Genomic DNA, 18,197 nt, shown 5'->3' with positions numbered 1-18,197 from the left:
GTTGTTTTTGTTTTTCGAGGTAGGGTCTCCCTGTAGCCCAGGCTGACCTGGAATTCACTCTGTAGTCTCAGGGTGGCCTCAAACACTCGGCGATCCTCCTACCTCTGCCTCCCGCCCAGCTTAAGCAGCTCAATTTTCAATGCTATTACTGTAAAGCCAAACAAAAAATAACATTAAAATCGTCCGTGCAGAAGCCAGGTGTGGTGGTGCATGCCTTTAATCCCAGCACTCGGGAGGCAGAGGTAGGAGGATCGCCGAGTGTTCGAGGCCACCCTGAGACTACAGAGTGAATTCCAGGTCAGCCTGGGCTAGAGTGAGACCCTACCTCGAAAAACAAAAACAACAACCAAAAAAAAAAAAAAAAAGAAGAAGAAAATTGAGCTGCTTAATCTTTTCTCAGGCCTCCTTCTTTCTATCACATAGCTTGGTAGATAGACTAAAGAACAGATGACAGTGCTTTTGCTCTTGGTGTGGCATCAGGGAACCATGAAGAACCAGGAAGTCCATGTGCAGGCCTCAGCTTAAATTTGATGGAAGTTACTTAGGGAACAAACACTTCCTGAGATAGGTTAGACTTTTCTTTTACCTACTTCCCCGCATTCCGCCTTTTTGCCTCTGTACACACTCATCACAGCTGCAGATAACTGGGTAATCATTTTCTGTCTTCCCCAGTGACCTGTCCACCCTCTAAGAGCAAGGCCCAACCTGCCTTCCTCACCATTATGGTTCCAGCTGGTTGTGTTTCTAGAGCCTGATCTTGTGCCTGGCATAAGAGACATTTCATAAGTTTTTATTCCATGTCAAACGAAATACTGATCATGATTATGCATTTGAATAAGCAGTTAGAGGCTATCTGCTATGAATCAGGTATGTTCTTGGCCATAGTCAGCACAGTCCTTCCACTAAGGGCCAGCTGGTAAATAGTTGAGGCTTTGAGGCTTCATCTGCTCAGCTCTGGGCCTGTAGCAAAAGCCACTGTAGGTGCTTCAAAAACAGATGGGCTTGCCTGAGTTACAGGAAACCTACTTACAAAAAACAGGCTGTGGGCTGTACTTGACTTGTGATACCCAGATATTACCTATAGAAGGGGAAGAGAAAGGACATCTAGAGAAACAAAAGAAAATGTTGAAGGAAGATCTTTCAGAGCATCACCTACATCTTTGTAAATTATAAACCATAAACCATTCTATAAATTGTTCCTTTCTCAGTCTTATGTCAGAGATAATTATCATTTCAGCAAAACTGAAAAACCCAAGATTTATAGAAGGGTAGTCACAAATCATAGTCACTCATTGAGGATATGCAGTTAGTTACTGACATAGCCAGGGTGGCCATGACTGTGGACAGCCATGGCTGCCAGGCCAGAGTGGAGGACAATGATTCTTAGCACCAGCTTCTTGCTGTGAGCTGAGCTGGGCAGATCTGGATATCCAGTCATAGTTTTGTTTGGTCATCAGCCGTGCAGTGCACATGTCTCCTGAACCATAGCTCAGTATGAGGCCATCTAGCGGCCACTATGAGGGACAGCATCCACAGAGTCTATTGATTGATTGGTTCAAAGATGATCTTCAAATGGTGTCCTGAGTTTGCCTCCGTAACTGTCTTCTGGTCTTGGTTCCAGCAGTCTAGTTGGTCGTTTAACAGTGGTCACAGTTGCCATGACTAAATGAGGACTTGGTATGAGCTGAGCACTCTGTCAGGTACATTGTCTCTTTGAATCCTCCAAGCCACTCATTGAGGTAAGCTTTACAGGTGTTTTTCATGAGGAAATTGAGGCATGGGAAAGTTAAGTGATTGGTCTGTGGTCACACAAGCTGGTACATGGAGCAGACAGGATTTGGAGACATGTCTTTCTGATGCTGTGGTGAGGAGGACACCTGTGGGTCAAGGTTGGGGATACAGGCTAGACTGTGAGTTGGGGCGGGCATAGGGGTTTTAGATCTCAGCATAGTGTCCACAGTTTACAAGAAAAGAAACTACAGGGACTGGGGATGTAGTTCAGTTGGTAGAGTGCTTACCTAGCATGCACAGAGCTCTGGGTTCAATCCCCACACCATATAAACTGTGTGTATGGCTGACACCTATAATCCTAGCATTAGGGAGGCGTAGGCATATGACCAGGAGGTCAAAGTCATCGTGTACTACAGACTACATAGTCAGTTTGAGGCCATCCTAGGATATATGAAATCCTGTCTCAAAACAAACAAACAAACAAAAAAAAACAATAAATTGCAGCCAAGAGCAACCAAGTGCTTTCCCAGAGACTCTGCAGAATCATTGCTAGATTTAGTGCCTCTTTTTCTTACTTTCTTTCCCCATTTCTGAAGGTCAACTGTTAGCATTGGGGATGAATGAAGATTTCACATGTTAATCCTGAGAAGGACCCTGGAGAACAAACAAGCAAATTCTTGTACTAGCAGACTCACTTCATTGCATATAATTTATCCTAGTAACATGACTTAATAGTAAGATAGATATTCAGGGGGCTGGAGAGATAGCTCAGTGGTTAAAAGTACTGGCTTACAAAGCCTGACAACCTGAGTTTGATTCCCCAGAACCCACATGATGCATGCATCTGGAGCTCCTTTTCAATGGCAAGAGGCCCTGGCATGCCCATACTCACTCTCTGTCTGCCTCTTTCTCTTTGTCTGTCAAATAAATAAAAGTATTTCTTTAAATGACAGATATTCAGGTCTTCCCTAGTAAGTTCTATTTGAATTAACATCTTTTAGGGATCTGTTTTTCCCTTTGTCAGTTTAACTTTCCAGCTGGGGTGAGGAGGTATATGTAAATGAGAATAGGTCTGTGCATGTGGAGTGCCTACAAGGCAGAAATATCTTAAATAGTTTTATAGATGAGGTAAATGAAATGTGTTTGTCATCTTTCCTTCTCATATTTTTGGAAAAAGTATATGAACTTTGATATCTACAAGGACTTTCTTTTTTACTTTTTAAAAATTTATTTGAGAGAGATAAGGGGAGAGAGAGAAAGAAATGGGTGTGCCAGAGCCTGTAGCCACTGCAGATGAATGTGCCACCTTGTGAATCTGCTTATGTCAGTCCTGGGGAATTGAACCTGGGTCTCTTGGCTTTGTAGGCAAATGCCTTAACCATTAAGCCATCTCTCCAGCCCTACAAGAACCTCTAATCCTTCATGTTCCCCAAAGCTTCTATTCAGGTTATAAGATATAAAGCCAGGAAGCTTGGGCATAAAGGGTCCCTGTGGAAACAGAAGCAGGAGGACTAACATTAGGAGGGACAACCTGGCAGATGATTATTTGGACATCTTTTCATAGGGGGTCTATTTCAGAAGTATTCCGGAGATGTTTCTAGTTACCAGAAGTAATGCCTTGGTATTGGTATATTGGTGACTTTTTTCACTGCTGTGACAAAATACCTGACAAAAAAGCAAGTTAAAGAAGGGTGGGTTTATTTTGATTCACAGTTTGAGGGGATACAGTCCTGTTGCACAAGGCATGGTGGCAGGAGCATGAGGCAGCTGTGTTCATAGGAAGCAGAGAGAGAAAGGTGGTGTCCAGCTAGCTTTTTCCTTTTTACTTAGTTCACAACTCCAGCTCAAAGAATGGCCTCTCCCGCAGTTAGAGTGGGTTCTCCCACCTCAATTAATCCAATCTAGAAACTCATTCACAAGCGTACTCAGAAGTTTGACTCATACATGATCTTAGATCCTATCAGGTTGACAATTAATATGAACCATCACAGTTGGTCAGTAGTATGTCATGGTTGTGTCAACTTACCAAGTCTGATGGAGGAGGGAGTGGGCACTTGAAGTCAAAGGAGACAGTGGAATACTGATCTTTTTGTGATTGAAGAAAAATATGAAGTATTTAATCCTGAACAGAGGACTGAGTCTTTGTCAGAATGTAGAGGTGCCTGGTGGGGTGAGAGCAAACAGGCCTCTCCTGCAAGGGCTAGGGGCCTGGGAAATGTGAGCATCGGGTTGTGGTCTGCCAGGAGGGTCTTCCCTTTCCTGACTGCAGACCCTAACCTCCCTTCTGTACATGTGTGCTGCATCTTTTATTCCCTTCAGTGTGGCATTCTCTCTCGCTCCCCTCCACACACTGGAGTAAGGCCACCAGACCTGAGCTAGGTTGCTTGTCTTTTGGGAATTGCTGCCTCTTCCCTGTTACCAGTTAAAACTTTTCAAATGAGAAACTGACTGGACTAGATGGGTCAAGTTGTTTGCAGGCTTGATTCAAGGCTGTCAAAGGGAAGTGGTAGCTAAGGATATGTGGAAAGTGCTTTGTGCTGTACACATGGCTCCTTGCATGAACTTGTCCCTGAGGAGAGAGGGTTGTCACAGACAAGACTTTGAAATGGGGTATTGGCTGGACAGATACAATGAGAGCTGTCTACTCTACAGAGGTTCCTGCTAGGAAGCATTTGCATTTCGCCAGATTTCTCACAGCTGGACACAGCCCCTCTGCCTTTACCCACAGATGATTTGGGTTTCTTTGCACACACTGGTCTTCCTCAGCCTTGATTTGCAACTTCACCTTGTCTATGGCTTTGTCTCTGCTAATGCCCTTCAAGCCCTTTCATTAAATGAGTCCCAGAGACTCATTGAATGAAGTAACTGTAACTGGTCCTGACATTGCAGGAAGGGGTTATTGGATGGTGTCTGCCCTCTCTTTCTGTAACTCTGTCACTACCACTCTGCCTTCCCACATCCAGGGCAACCAGAACCTTCCTTGAGAAATGCCAGGGAGACAACTGACTCCCTAGAGCTAAGCACCAAAATAGGTCAGCTGTGTGTTACTATGGGAAAATTGGAGATTGGCAGCTTGACCAAAATTAACTTGGTCTAATTTTACTTATACGCTCACGTGTACACACACACACATACACACACACACTCCAGAATAGATCTGAACTCTCAAACTCCAGCCTGTTGTTTTGGGGATATAGCTCAGTCAGTGAGGTGCTTGTTTCACCAGCATTAAGGCCTCAGTTCAACCCCAGAATCCATGTAACCAAGCCAGATATAGCGGTGTTCTTGTAATCACAGTGCTGGAGAGGCAGAGACAGGTGAACTCCTGAGGTCCCCTCAGCAGCCAATCTAGCCTGTTGTGTGAACTCCATGGCATTGAAAACCCTCTCAAGAGATAGAACTGTGTTCCTGAGGGAGAAGACCCATAGCCGTCCTCTAGTTTCCATCTGCACTGCGCACACACGTACACCTGCACACACATACACACACACACACACACACACACACACACAGTTAAGGGTCAAACATAGTTACCAAAGGAAGAAAGAAGAGAGAACATCTTTTGTGTCACTCTTTCTCTGGCTGGACTCCTCTATGGCTCCATACAGAGCCTGAGGGAAAACACAGACAAGCCCCACTGTGTCAAGAAAGGCTTAGAAATGAATTCTTACTTAAGGGCCATGTCATAGCATGGCACTATTCACAAATGAGAGCCAGAAGTTTGAGCAGTGAAATAAAATGGAGCCTCATACCATGCCCTGACCTTCCTGGGCAGCTACTACTTATGGTGTTTCCCAACAGAAGTTACTGGGTTTCAACCGCCCCATGGCTCACCCAGCTGGAGCTCAGCACTCAGATAGTAATCACAGGAAGTGGGCACTAAGTCAGCTTAGAGCTGGCAAAGGGGTTGGATAGCAAGGGAACATCCTTGGATGGAGGGAGCCAGTCTAGTTTTTATATCCACTTCTCTTTCCTGGAGCAAGGAGACACACGTGGGATTGCTGGGGACCTTGAACTATATCTCAGCTCAGTTTGCTTCAAGTCTCTTGCTGGCCACATGGAGCTGATAGGAGCATTAGGGAGTCTGTCATATAAAGCTCTTGGCTTGGTGCCTGGGATATGCAAAGCAAGTCTTGGGATATGTTCGTTCTTATTATCATTCATTGAGGATGTGTTATGCACCAAGTCCTGCAGAAGGCATTTTAATGACAGTTATCATAATACTTACAACAATCCTACAAAAATACATCTTGTTAGTTTCCTTTGAGGCAATGGAGCTTCAGAGAGATGAAGTCACACGTTCAAGCTCAACTTGTTTGTGAAGTTACCAGAATCAAAGTAGGCTGGGCTGGCCTCAGAGCCTGGGGCATCACTGTGGTTTCAAGAATAAATGATGCAGGAGCAGACACTCTTCTGTGTGAGTGGGACCAGAGCCATCAGGCTAAACACATCCCTGCTCTCCATGCTCCGGGCAGTTTGCATCCACTGAGTAAACAGACCACTCTGGGCAAGAACTCCCTTGTGTCAACTTGCCTGTTCTAAGAATTCTCAGTGTATACATTGGAGTCCAGCCAGAAATTCAATGTGAAGCTGGCCTTTCTTGAGGTCCAGCCCAAGAAGCTTGGCTAAAAATAAGCTAAAGGGACCTTCCTGCGAGGTGATTTTACCCAGAGGACTCTCCCTTGGCACCTTCCGAAAGGCAGGTTTTTAGAAAGTCAGAGAGGCCTCATATCCCCAAGTCATTGGCGAGCACAGCTGCTCTGCCTCATGGCTCATTAGTTGGAACCTCCCTTCCTGCCTCTGACCCTGTGTCCTGTGTAGGTCGCATAACACCTTGAGCATGTCCATAGAGCTCCTTGTCACCCTGCCTTTTTTCTGTGTCTTGCCTCTCCTTCCCCACAGACTGAGAGCAGAATGCAACCTCCTACTCTCCTTGTAGGTATAGACTTCCTGGCACTTCCTGGGACAACACTGATTGCTGTGCTATCTGAGTGACAATTTCTTGGATCCTGACTGTATGCCTTTGGAAGGAGACATTGTTGTGATGCTGAGGTGCATTTACTTCTAAAGTCTCCAAACCATAAGAAGCAGAGCTACAGCTTGAATCTAGAACCTTGCTTTTTACCAGTAGCACATGTTGCCACCAAGATTCCTGGATTCACGTGTGAGTGTAATTGAGAAGAAATAAGATTGACTAAAACCTGTGTGGCAGTGGGCTGTGTTGTACTGAGGCTCTTCCAGCATTCTGCAGAGGTTTCTATGCAGTGTGGATACAGACGCAAATTCTTTCACTTTCCAGTGATAGGAAGCACTTCTGTGCACCAGGTATGATGCTCACTGTGAGGTCATGAAGGCCTCAGTCAGTCACTGTGGGATAGAAGTTATACCATGCCTCAGGGTATTTCTAGCCACCCTGTGGATCTTATAGTCTTTCCATCCCCTCTTCCACAATATTCCCCAAGTCATAGCAGGCATGTTGGCAGTCTGATGTAGTGTTGAGTTCTCTGTAGCCTCTGGTTTTCTGCTTTGATGGTTTTGATTAACAATGTGTCTTTCACCAGCAACCTCGAGCTGGCTGTTGGACTTGTGGTAAAAGCAGTATTCATGCTGCCACTTTCTCCTCAATTTCTCCTGGGTCCCAGCTAATGTGGTAGAGGTAACACGTCTTGTGATGGACAGTCAGCGATCTTCTTGTCTTATTGATGATAGATCTTGGCTCTCCTGTGTTTTCTCTGCCATTTATGGGCTTCCCCTGGTTTGTTTACTCCCAGGATGCCACTGCAGAATGGCATCTAGTCCTGGCCCACAACCCTGGTGCTCAGCCCATTCTCACAAATCTTGAAATTTAATTTTGTTAACTTGTTTTAACTGTACAAAATGAGTTTCATTATGATATTTTTATACATGTGTAGATGGGCTTTGGTCATACTGTGTTGTGGTTACCTTCTTAGTTTTTAAAATATTTATTTTTACTTGACAGAGAGAAAGGCAGATAGAATGGGTGTGCCAGGGCCTCTAGCCACTGTAAACAAACTCCAGACACATGTGCCATCTTATGCATCTATCTTACATGGGCACTGGGAAATTGATTATGGGTCCTTAGGCTTTGCAGGCAAGCACCTTAACTGCTAAGCCATATCTCCAGCCCTGGCTATCTTCTTGTTACTGGGATAAAACGCCCAACCAAAAGCAGCTGATGGAAGGAAGGTTTTTTATTTTGGTTTGTGGGCTTGAGGGGACACTTCATGATGGCAAGGGAAAGCATGGGATGAGCTAAGGCTGGGCATCACCTCTGCCTCAGCAGGTTTAAAACAATAACAGGAGAGTGAGGTGATGATCTCTGATCTAAGCCTGTTCCCAACAGCACACCTTCAGCAAGGCTCCATCTTCCAAATTGCCACCAGCTGGGAACCAAGCATTCAGAACACATGAGCTTATGGGTGAACATCCTATTCAAACCACCATATATTTATTCCTTGTATTACCTTCTCTTGTTCCCTTTTCCCACCTGTGATGGTCTTCCTCTTTCCAAATAGCTACCTATCTAATTTCATGCCCCTCTTTAGATTCTACATATAAGAGAAAATGTTCAGTATGTGTCTTTATGGGACTGGCTTATTTTGCTAAACATGATGGTTTCCAGTTCCTGTAAACAGAAGGGTTTTATTCTTTTTTATGGCTAAATAATACTTCATGTATATACATACCACATTTTCATTATTCATACACCTGTCATTGGGCATCCAGGCTGATTCTGTAACTTAGCTAATATGAATTGTGCTACAGTAAATATGAGTGTACAGTTGGAATCTAAGTCCTTTCTGATGCTAAAGTTAACTCTTTTTTCTCTTTGTACAAGATTTTACTTTATAGAGCAATATTCAGCCTCCAGATGCAGCCACCAGTGAGACTCTGTTAGGCTGTAGGGACTGGCTGAGGCATCGCAGGTGGCTCTGGCTGCTCACCTTTATGTTCTGAGAAGGGGATTGTGGGCAGGATTTCATCTTTGGGTTCCACGATGCTCATGTGGTCAGGCAGGGGCTTCTTAGGGCCAGTCTTGCCACTTGCATCCCAAGGCAGCATATGATCTACACTTTGATGCCCAGCACACCTAGTGGACAGAATTATGACTCAGCTGGGTTTCATGGGCCTCCACCACACACCAGGACAGGATGAGCAGTAGCTTACTAATAAGGACCACTAGATCTGGTCCCTTCTCAGACAAATGCCTCTAACTCAGTCAAGGAATAAGACACTCTTGCTAAAGGAGCACCTACTCAGCACCACAGAATATGGCACTGACAAGGACCAAGAGTAGAACATGACCTTGACTTGTTACCATGTTATCACAGAAGTAAAGTTAATTCTTTAGCCACCAAATGATAGTACTTGTCAAAGAACTAGCAAATTTTAGAATCGTGTGTGTGTGTGTGTGTACATGTGCTTGTGCACACATGCATTTTGGAGGGGAAGGGTATTGGTTAATTCAGAATTCTCTCTAGACAGCCATCATTGTGACATAGCAATAATTATAATCACTGATTTGCAAAACATGGGAGGCATTGATTGTAGTTTTTGTCCATGAGCTCAATCTGTCATTTTCCTGGTTTTTGGTATCAAAGCCAGTGCATACTTGGCTAGCTCAATGAATAAAGGGACTTTTATGATTAGATGCATGATGAGATGATACTTGGCAGTGTGATGGTTCCACTCCAGGCATGTCTACATAGTAATTCTGGGTGTCTTTCAGAACTGGGCAGGGCCATCAAGCACCATATCCATAGATACGCTGTCCACACCCTGGTAGCTGGTGATCAGGCATCTGTGAGTTTAACAGAAAGGTGATGTCCCTAGGTCCACTCAGGACTATAGAAGGTGAGGCCATAGCTAGCAGGCAGCTGCTGAGCCACATGTTGGGGGCTCTGCATGCCTATTTTCCATGGACAGGAATGGAACGGCAACAGTTCAGATGCCATTAGAAGAGGATAGAAGGAGGGAATTCTGCAGTGAGTCAGTTAGCCCAAAGTAGAGCTCTGTTCTAGGGGAAGGCCTTAATAACTGTATTAGTTACCTTCTTGATACTTGAATAAAATATCCAACCAGAAGCATCTTAGGGAGTAAAATAGTTTATTTTGCATTAAAATTCCATAGGGTAGAGTTCACTGTGGTGGGAAAGCATGGCAGGAGCAGGAAACTGTTATCATGTCACATCAGCAGGGAGGAAGCAGAGCCAGTGCTGGTATTCAGCCAGCTCCTTCCTTTTTATATTGCCCAGGACCCCAGCCCATGGAATGGTATTGCCCACAGTTTAAACAAGTCTTCCCACCTCAAATAACTTAATCAAGATAACCCCTCATAGACATTGCCCAGAGGTTAACCTGATCTGGATAGTCTCTTCTAGGTGATTCTAGGTCCTATCATGTCCACTATCAATATAAACCATCACAGTGATCCAGAACTGGTTTGTTCCTAAGAAGCATAGCCTCAGCTTCACTGTGCAGTCTGGTCTTTCAGCCACCTGCTTAGAGCTGGCCTACGGCTCTCTGATCCCATGGATTTAATTTACAATTGTAAGAGCAGCATAGTCAAGCAAGAAAGACATCCTTATGGGACATCACACCCCCAGATTCTGGCCCTGGCTGTGCACATACCCAGCTGGTGGAGGGACCTTGGACAAGTACTTTTGCTCCTTTGAACTTTCTTTTTCTCGCCCACAGAACTAGCAGTAGATGTTTCCTGTGATCCTGTGTAGCTCTCAGTAGTTACTTGGTTAACTAGAGTGTGTAGTCTTCTAGGGTTTTTCAGTGGTTAAAACACTTGTCTCATGCACTGTACTTGAAACCACATTTTCTGCCACTTGTGTGCAGTCTTCTACCTATTGCTTCTAAGCTCATGTGGAAAGCTGTCTGCTACAGAAACAAGCCATTGCTCAAGGAGGAAGTGTGTGATCAATGAAGACAACCACTGTGGATGTGAATGTGCTCATGTAGCTTCCTGACTTGGCTCTGGGTTTTGGTGTGGGTGGCTGGGAGATTATGCTAACTGGAAGGAAATGTTCACATGACCAAGTGCAGAGAAATCAGTTTTTGCCTCCTGCTGCTGTAGTTAGATGTCGTCTTTTCTTAAATATGGAACAATGCACATACGATTTTGTAACCACCTTTTATCAATAATGGAGTTTTTTTTATCACTAATATTCTCTAGTTCTAATAATTGGCTACATCTGATTTTATTATAGCATTTATAGTAGTTTAACCAAGTATGATGGTTATATGCCTGTAATCTCAGTGCCAGAAAGGCAGAGCTTCCTGGCAAGCCAGCCTAGCCTAATTGGTGAACTACAGGCCACTAATACCTTATCACAAAAAACGTGGAGTGTTCCTGGGGTTGACACCAGAGCTTGTCCTCTGTCATGTGCAGCACACACACATGCAGCCCCCTACCCACACAAGCACACAGAGATACACATATAATATATATACATACATTTTTTAAAAAGGGGCGGCTGGGAAGATGATTCAGTGGTTAAAACACTTGCCTCATAAGCATAAAGTACCTGAGTTTGGATGCCCAGGACCCATATAAAAAGTGCTAGCTGTGGCAGGCTTCTGAAATCCCAGCATGCCTATGGCAAGAAGGGAGGCAGAGACAGGAGAGTCTCCCTGAAGATCACAGACCCGCTAACGTGGTGAACAACAATGAGAACAAGAGACCCTGTCTCAATTAAGCAAGGTGGAAGGTGGCAAGGAACAACCCTGGAAGTTGTCCTTTGTCCTCCACACACATGTATGGCACACACACACTTGAGAGAGAGAGAGAGAGAGAAGAGAAAGAGGAGGCTCCTGCAGGAGATTGAAACTCTCCCTAGCCTTAATGAAAGAGCTCCTCTCTCTGAACCTTGGTTCATTTTCCTATGAAAGAATATTAGCACTCTCAATAGTGCCTTCCCTCCTATTCCAGGCTTAGAAGATTCTAGCAAATGGAGGTTGTGAGCATAAAATGAAACAATAGGTACAGTTAATTGGGGACATTAAAGTTAGTGTTGTAGAGAAGTGAGTTCTGGAGGGTATGGGCTCACTAGCTCTTGGGTGCAATCAAACCCAGCACTAGGCAGCCCAGCCCTAACTGTAGCAGGAGGATCACATTTGTGCTTGCTAGACATGTGTTGTACCACTGAGCTACACTCCCAGGCCCTCTTGCATGCTCTTCTCTGGAAGTATAACCTGAGCAGAGTCAATGGTGGTTTTTGAGAAAGTCCTCTCCTCACAGCACCTCTGTTGAAGTGCAGCAGCAGCAATTCAGTCTCTGCCACTTCCTAGGATTTTATTTCCAATCCTTGCCAGATGTAGCCTGGCAGTGAGCCCAGAAGCTGAGCACTTTCTGATGGAACCACTTCTGTTCTGCTTCCCTTCTAGACAGAGAATTCTTGAAGGAAAAAGAGAAGCTGGAAATGGAGTTAGCTGCAGTGCGGACTGCGAGCGAGGACCATCGGAGACACATAGAGATCCTGGACCAGGCTTTGAGTAACGCCCAGGCCAGGGTGATCAAGCTGGAAGAGGAGGTGAGATCAAACTGGGAAGGAGGCAGTGCCTAGAGGGCAGGGCCTCCACTGCTTTTCCTGACCCTGCTACTTAGCTGGATTCAGATCCAAGTAGCTGAGACAGGAAGGGATGTGGGAAACCACCCAAAGGTTTATCCATCACAGAGCCAAGCAGAATCTCAGAGGCACACGTGAATACCCTGAGCCAACAGTTTATAGCCATTGGTAGACAAGTGTCCAGGTCTGCAAATGAATGGCAAGCTGGACACCAATGATACTTGTGCAGAAAAGAACCTACAGAAAGAGTTCAGTTGCTGTTGTTGGGCTGTCAGTTATACAGAAAAGTGCAACAGTCTCAGGATGAGTTTATGCTGGTCTTCGGCAGATCTGGCTCCATGTCTAGCTTGGCTTGACCCAGGGAGACCCCACAACCCTGTCCAGGAAACGTTGATCTCACACTGCTTTGTGGATTTTGTAGTTTCTAACAAACCCTACTTTTTAATTAAAAACAAATATTGTTTTAATTTTTTATTGGAGGGAGGGAGGAAGGGATGGGGGAGAATAGGCATGCCAAGGCCTTCAGCTGCTACAAACTCCAGATGCATGTGCCACCTTGTACATCTGGCTTATGTGGGTCCTGGGGAATTGAACCTGGGTCCTTAGGCTTCTTAGGCAAGTGCCTTAACTGCTGAGCAAACTCTCCATCCCTAAATCTACTCTTTTGCTTAGCTTTTGTGAGTTGGAATGACTCTCCTTTTAATCCTCAGTGAAGGAGCAGAAAGCCAAGCCAAGGGCTCCTGGTTATGGAGATAGAAGCAAAAGTTGAGAGGTGTCCCCTGAAGGGCTCCATTCTTACCTTGGAAGCTCCATGCTATGGGGGCTGGTGCCTCTGCTACTAGACTGACCTGAGCAGGCTTCATGACAGAAAGTAGGTGTTCCAAATTCTGGAAGAGGCGTAAGGAAGTGTAGTGAGGAAACCTTTCCCCTGGAAAGATACAAACAGGAACCTTCTCCCTCAGATAGGGCATAGAGAGCAGACAAAAGGACACTTATACCAGAACTAGTTTGGGTAAACCATTGAGTTGGGGTTACTTACAGAGCAGGGTGAGGGGTGACTTACAGGAGCAGTAAATGACTCAAAGGCAGCTGCATCACCGAAAAGCCCACGTAGTACAGGTGATGGCTCACAGGAGCTGAGTCCCTGGAGCTCACTGCACACCCTGCAGGCAGCTCAATCAGAGAGTCTCAAGCACAGCACATACTTGCAGGCAGCTCAATCAGAAAGGCTTTCTCCAAGCAGCAGTTTTCCCTCTTTATATAGCCTTAGGAAAGGCTCTTGTAACCCTTTTCCAGACTTGTTCACTTCCTGAGTTTCTGGAACTTCCTTCTTGCCCTCCTCTAAGGAAGGAATGTTTTACTTCCTGATTAACAATCTTAGAACATGGTGATGTGATCTTCTTTTGTTGTCATTTTGAGGTAGAGTCTCCCTCTAACCGATGGTGACCTGTAATTCACTATGTAGTCTCAGGTTGGCTTTGAACTCACAGCATTCCTCCTACCCCGGCCTCCCAAGTTCTAGGATTAAAGGTGTGTACCACCACACCTGGCTATGGTTATGTGACCTTTAAGTTTCAGGTCTCCCAGACTTGACTTCCTTAATTAAAGCCTCCTGTATTTCAGGTGAGAGGAATCTGCTACACAACAGGGAGATAGCTTACCTCAATGTGTAGCTTGGTGCTTGGCACAGAGAAAATAGCAGTGTGCTGATTCATTTGTTGTTGAAACAAATGAACAAAAAGGCCCTTCAGAAAGTATATGAGAGATTGCTCAGTGGTTAAGACACTTGCCTGAAAAGCTAATGACCCAGGTTTACCCACATAAAGCCATATACAGGAAGTGGAACATGCATCTGGAGTTCATTTGCAATTGCTAGAGGCCTTGGTGTGTCTACTCTCTTCATCCATCTATCTATCTATCTATCTATCTATCTATCTATCTATCTATCTCTATCTATCTATCTATCTCTATCTATCTATCTCTATCTATCTATCTATCTATCTATCTATCTATCTATCTATCATCTTATTTGTCATCTATCTGCATCTCTTTGTATCTCTGCTTACAAATAAATAAATAAAAATTACCACAAAAGAGAAAGTAACTGAGTTTCAGCTGCCAAGGGTAGCATAGCTAGGAAGGGAGGCTTTTAAGTCAACAAGGTCTTTGCCTCATAGATGTGTTTTCAATCCTACAAACGCTGGTAGAAACTACAGTTTTAATACTAGCAAAAGAACCCCCAGAGAGACTTCCTTGTCAGCATAGAAAGTTGCCATAACCCGTGGGAATGTTTGCTCTGAGGAGGGAAGTCTGGACTCTATCTTTGTCAGTACTGAAGTCATTCCTCAAGGCTTCCTGGAACAAAGGAAAATTTCAATTTATAAAACCTTTAGCTTTAACATCCCTATGAAAGTTACTTGAAGACAGACTTCCAATTTACCTTTCTGATCTTTTCTTGCTGTTATCTTCTCACATCTTTCTTCGGTTGGATGGGGAGTAGCTCCAAAACATCTCCCAGTCTTCCTAGTATTCAAAAGATTTCTTTCTAGGGGGTCTTCATTCAGTCCAGTTGACTTTCACTGAATACTTACTGTAGCTTAACATGGTGGTTATAAGTAGACTGTATGTCAAGGCTGCTGAAAGTGGGATGTATGAACTCCCTGACACACCAGCTATGTGACCTTGAGCAAGTCATTTAGCCTCTTTGCTTTTGGGGTTTTCATCTCTTAAATGGGATCAGTAAAAAGCTTACTGGGAATTAAATGCAATATAGCTCATTGAAGAAGTTAGTAAACAGACCCTGGACAGATGCTAGGGGATTTGTGTAGAGATGACAGACTTGCAGACAAACTCAAGCCAGAGTCTGTCCAGAAATAACCACCCATCTTAGGCCACAACAAACTGCTGGCTTGCCACCCAAAATAACTCTAGACAGCTTGCAGTTCAGACAGCTTGCAGCTCCTGCATCCTCACTCCCCCTTCCTCATTTTGCAGGTAGAACCCTACGGGTCATAGTGCAGTAGGAACACGAGGCATCTACTTCTCAAGCCCTGTACTCTAAATAAAGCCTGCTTTTTGCCATTGAGATTCCCATCAATTTCTTCCTTCCAAACTTGCCTACAAACTTTTTCGTTACATTTATAAAATGTTATAATGCTTGGTGTGGTAGTGCTCTGAAAACATGGTTTTTACACACAGAATCAGTTAATCATCCTCATTGTAATATACTTCTTTCTGGATTTAAGGCAGGTATAAAGATGAAAAAGACATATGTATATGCTTAAAGATCAGGCAGTTCCTTAAAGATAATCCTCATACATCTCACAAATACATATTGGGTACCTTCTGGATGCAGGTACTGCTCCAGGCATTGGGGACATTGTGTTCCCTCTGCTCAGCAGGGACTAAAACAAACTGTCTCGTGATGGTTGTATTGTATCTCAGAAAACTGCAGTAGAACCCAGTAAGTGGCCTATGAATGATGGCCATGAACTACTGGATCACGAAGACTTCTAAAAAGCACAAGGACCTGCCCAGTCAAAAGCCTGTTAGCAGCAAGCTGCATGTTCTAGTTGGTTCCTGTGATCTAGGCATGGGCACAGAATTAAATCACTTGTTAGGCATCTGCTCACCCACATGCAGTGATAGGAAATAGCATCTAGTGTTTGCCCACCAAGCCCCATGTCAATTTCCAGGAAGCTAGAACTGTGCTTGGATTTGTGAACATGGGCCAGATGCCCAGCACAAGAAAACAAAGTCTGAAGGTTAGACTTTGTAGTTGTGGGTCATGATTCTTAACACATTCCTGATGGTATGTTTACATACACCTTTTTATTTTTTTCATGTATGTGTGTGTTCATTTTTGTATGTGGAAGGTAAAGGTCAGTTGCTCTCTCCATCTTATTTTTTAAATTTTTTCTCATATTTATTTATTTATTTGAGAGTGACAAAGAGAAAGAAAGAGGCAGATAGAGAGAGAGAGAATGGTGCACCAGGGCTTCCAGCCACTGCAAACGAATTGCAGACACGTGCGCCCCCTTGTGCATCTGGCTAACGTGGGTCCTGGGGAATGGAGCCTCGAACCGGGGTCCTTAGACTTCACAGGCAAGTGCTTAACTGCTAAGCCATCCCTCCAGCCCATCTCCATCTTATTTTTTGAGACAAGGTCTCTCACTGAACCTGAACTTCACCAATTTGGCTAAGCTAGCTGCTCTTGTGCAGGAATTACAAGTACTTACCACCACACCAGGTTTTACATGGGTGCTGTGGATTTGAACTCAGATTCTCATGCTTACATGCAAGCACTTTACCCACTGAACCATCTACCCAGCTCCATACAAAATCATTTTAACTTTAATGTCCACTTCCCCAGTCATGTGTTGGGTATTTATTGTGCTCTTTTTCTGTTTCTGCAAACCAAACATCTACTCAGCTATATCTATACTATTTTTTTCTTTAAAAATTTTTAATTATTATTTTTTATTAACAGCTTCCATGATTATGAGCAATATCCCATGGTAATAACCTCCCTCCCCCACTTTCCCCTTTGAAACTCCATTCCCCATCATATTCCCTCTTCCTCTCAATCAGCCTGTCTTTTCTTTTATTTTATTTTTTGTCTTTTTGAGGGAGGGTCTCACTGTAGCTCAGGCTGACCTGGAATTCACTGTGGAGTCTCAGGGTGGCCTCAAACTCACGGTGATCCTCCTACCTCTGCCTCCCAAGTGCTGGGATTACAGGTGTGCACCACCACGCCCGGCTCTGTCTTTTATTTTGATGTCATGATCTTTTCCTCATATTATGATGATCTCGCATAGGTAGTGTCAGGCACTGTGAGGTCATGGATATTCAGGCCATTTTGTGTCTGGAGGATCACATTGTAAGGAGTCCTACCCTTCCTTTGGCTCTTACATTCTTTCCATCACCTCTTCCGCAATAGACTCTGAGCCTTGGAAGGTGTGATAGAGATATTTCAGTGCTGAGCACTCCTGTCACTTCTTCCCAGCACCGTGATGCCTTCTGAGTCATCCAAGGTCACTGCCATCTGAAAAGAGAAGATTCTCTACCAAAAGTGAGAGTAGCGTTAATATATGGGTATGAACATTAAGAGAAGTGCTTACTGGGCAGTTTGATAAGCATAGTATATACATTTAGCTAGACAGCAGCAGACGTTACTCCCCTAGGGCTCATGACTACTCCTGTTTTAGGTTTTCAGTATCAGGGATATATTCCCTCCCATGGAGTAGGGCTCCAGTCCAGTAAGAGGGCAGTTGGTTTCCACCATGGCATACATGTCACTATTCCACCCATTGGCTCATTTGACCTGGCTGGCCAAGTATAAGGTTTGCAGTGTCCACTGTTGAGTATCTTCACTGGTGATTTCTCTCTTTCCCATTGAACTGTATGCAGAATGGCTTCTTCCAGCTTTCTGTCAGCTGGTCTACATGGAGGAGGTTATCAGCTCAGTTCCAGCATGATTTCTCAGTGGCCTTGCAGCCCAAGTATATGGAGTCTTCAGCAATAGGGTCTTACTATCTATTCCTGGTGGGAAACCAAGGGCCTCAGCAATGGCCTATAATGTTTTGGGAGCATCAGGGACCTCCCTGGCCAACAACTCACTGGAAGGTATCCCATCCCTAGCACTGAAAATTTTCTAGTAACAATCTACAGCTCCTGAGTGTTCCATTTATACTAACAAGATTTAATAACAATTTAGAGGCATAAATGGGTACACATGCATGCATACATTTATACAAAAAAACATATATATATACATATATACATACATATATATATACATATATATACATACATACATATACATACACACACACATTTGAAGAATATAGACAATTATTTCCTAATTCTT

At 44.2% G+C, this 18,197-nt stretch overlaps 1 protein-coding gene and 1 non-coding gene across 5 annotated transcripts in view; one reads left to right on the top strand and one right to left on the bottom strand.

Annotated features, from left to right (window-relative positions):
* The window catches only part of Amotl1 (angiomotin like 1), a 143,741-nt gene that overhangs the window by 100,395 nt on the left and 25,149 nt on the right, over window positions 1-18,197 (top strand). For all 4 annotated transcript variants that reach the window (XM_045146458.1, XM_004661926.2, XM_045146457.1 and 1 more), the window contains one exon: window positions 12,147-12,292. In XM_045146458.1, the coding sequence (XP_045002393.1) occupies window positions 12,147-12,292 (146 nt within the window). The remainder of the gene's footprint in view (window positions 1-12,146; window positions 12,293-18,197) is intronic.
* Window positions 8,944-9,086, bottom strand: LOC123459770. Its single transcript, XR_006636508.1, has one exon. It is a non-coding gene; the product is annotated as a small nucleolar RNA SNORD15 (small nucleolar RNA).

This window comes from Jaculus jaculus, chromosome 3 (genome assembly GCF_020740685.1).
Source record: "Jaculus jaculus isolate mJacJac1 chromosome 3, mJacJac1.mat.Y.cur, whole genome shotgun sequence".
Lineage (NCBI taxonomy): Eukaryota > Metazoa > Chordata > Mammalia > Rodentia > Dipodidae > Jaculus > Jaculus jaculus.
The sequence above is the reverse complement of the archived record's forward strand: the minus strand, read 5'-3'. Positions and strand labels throughout refer to the sequence as shown.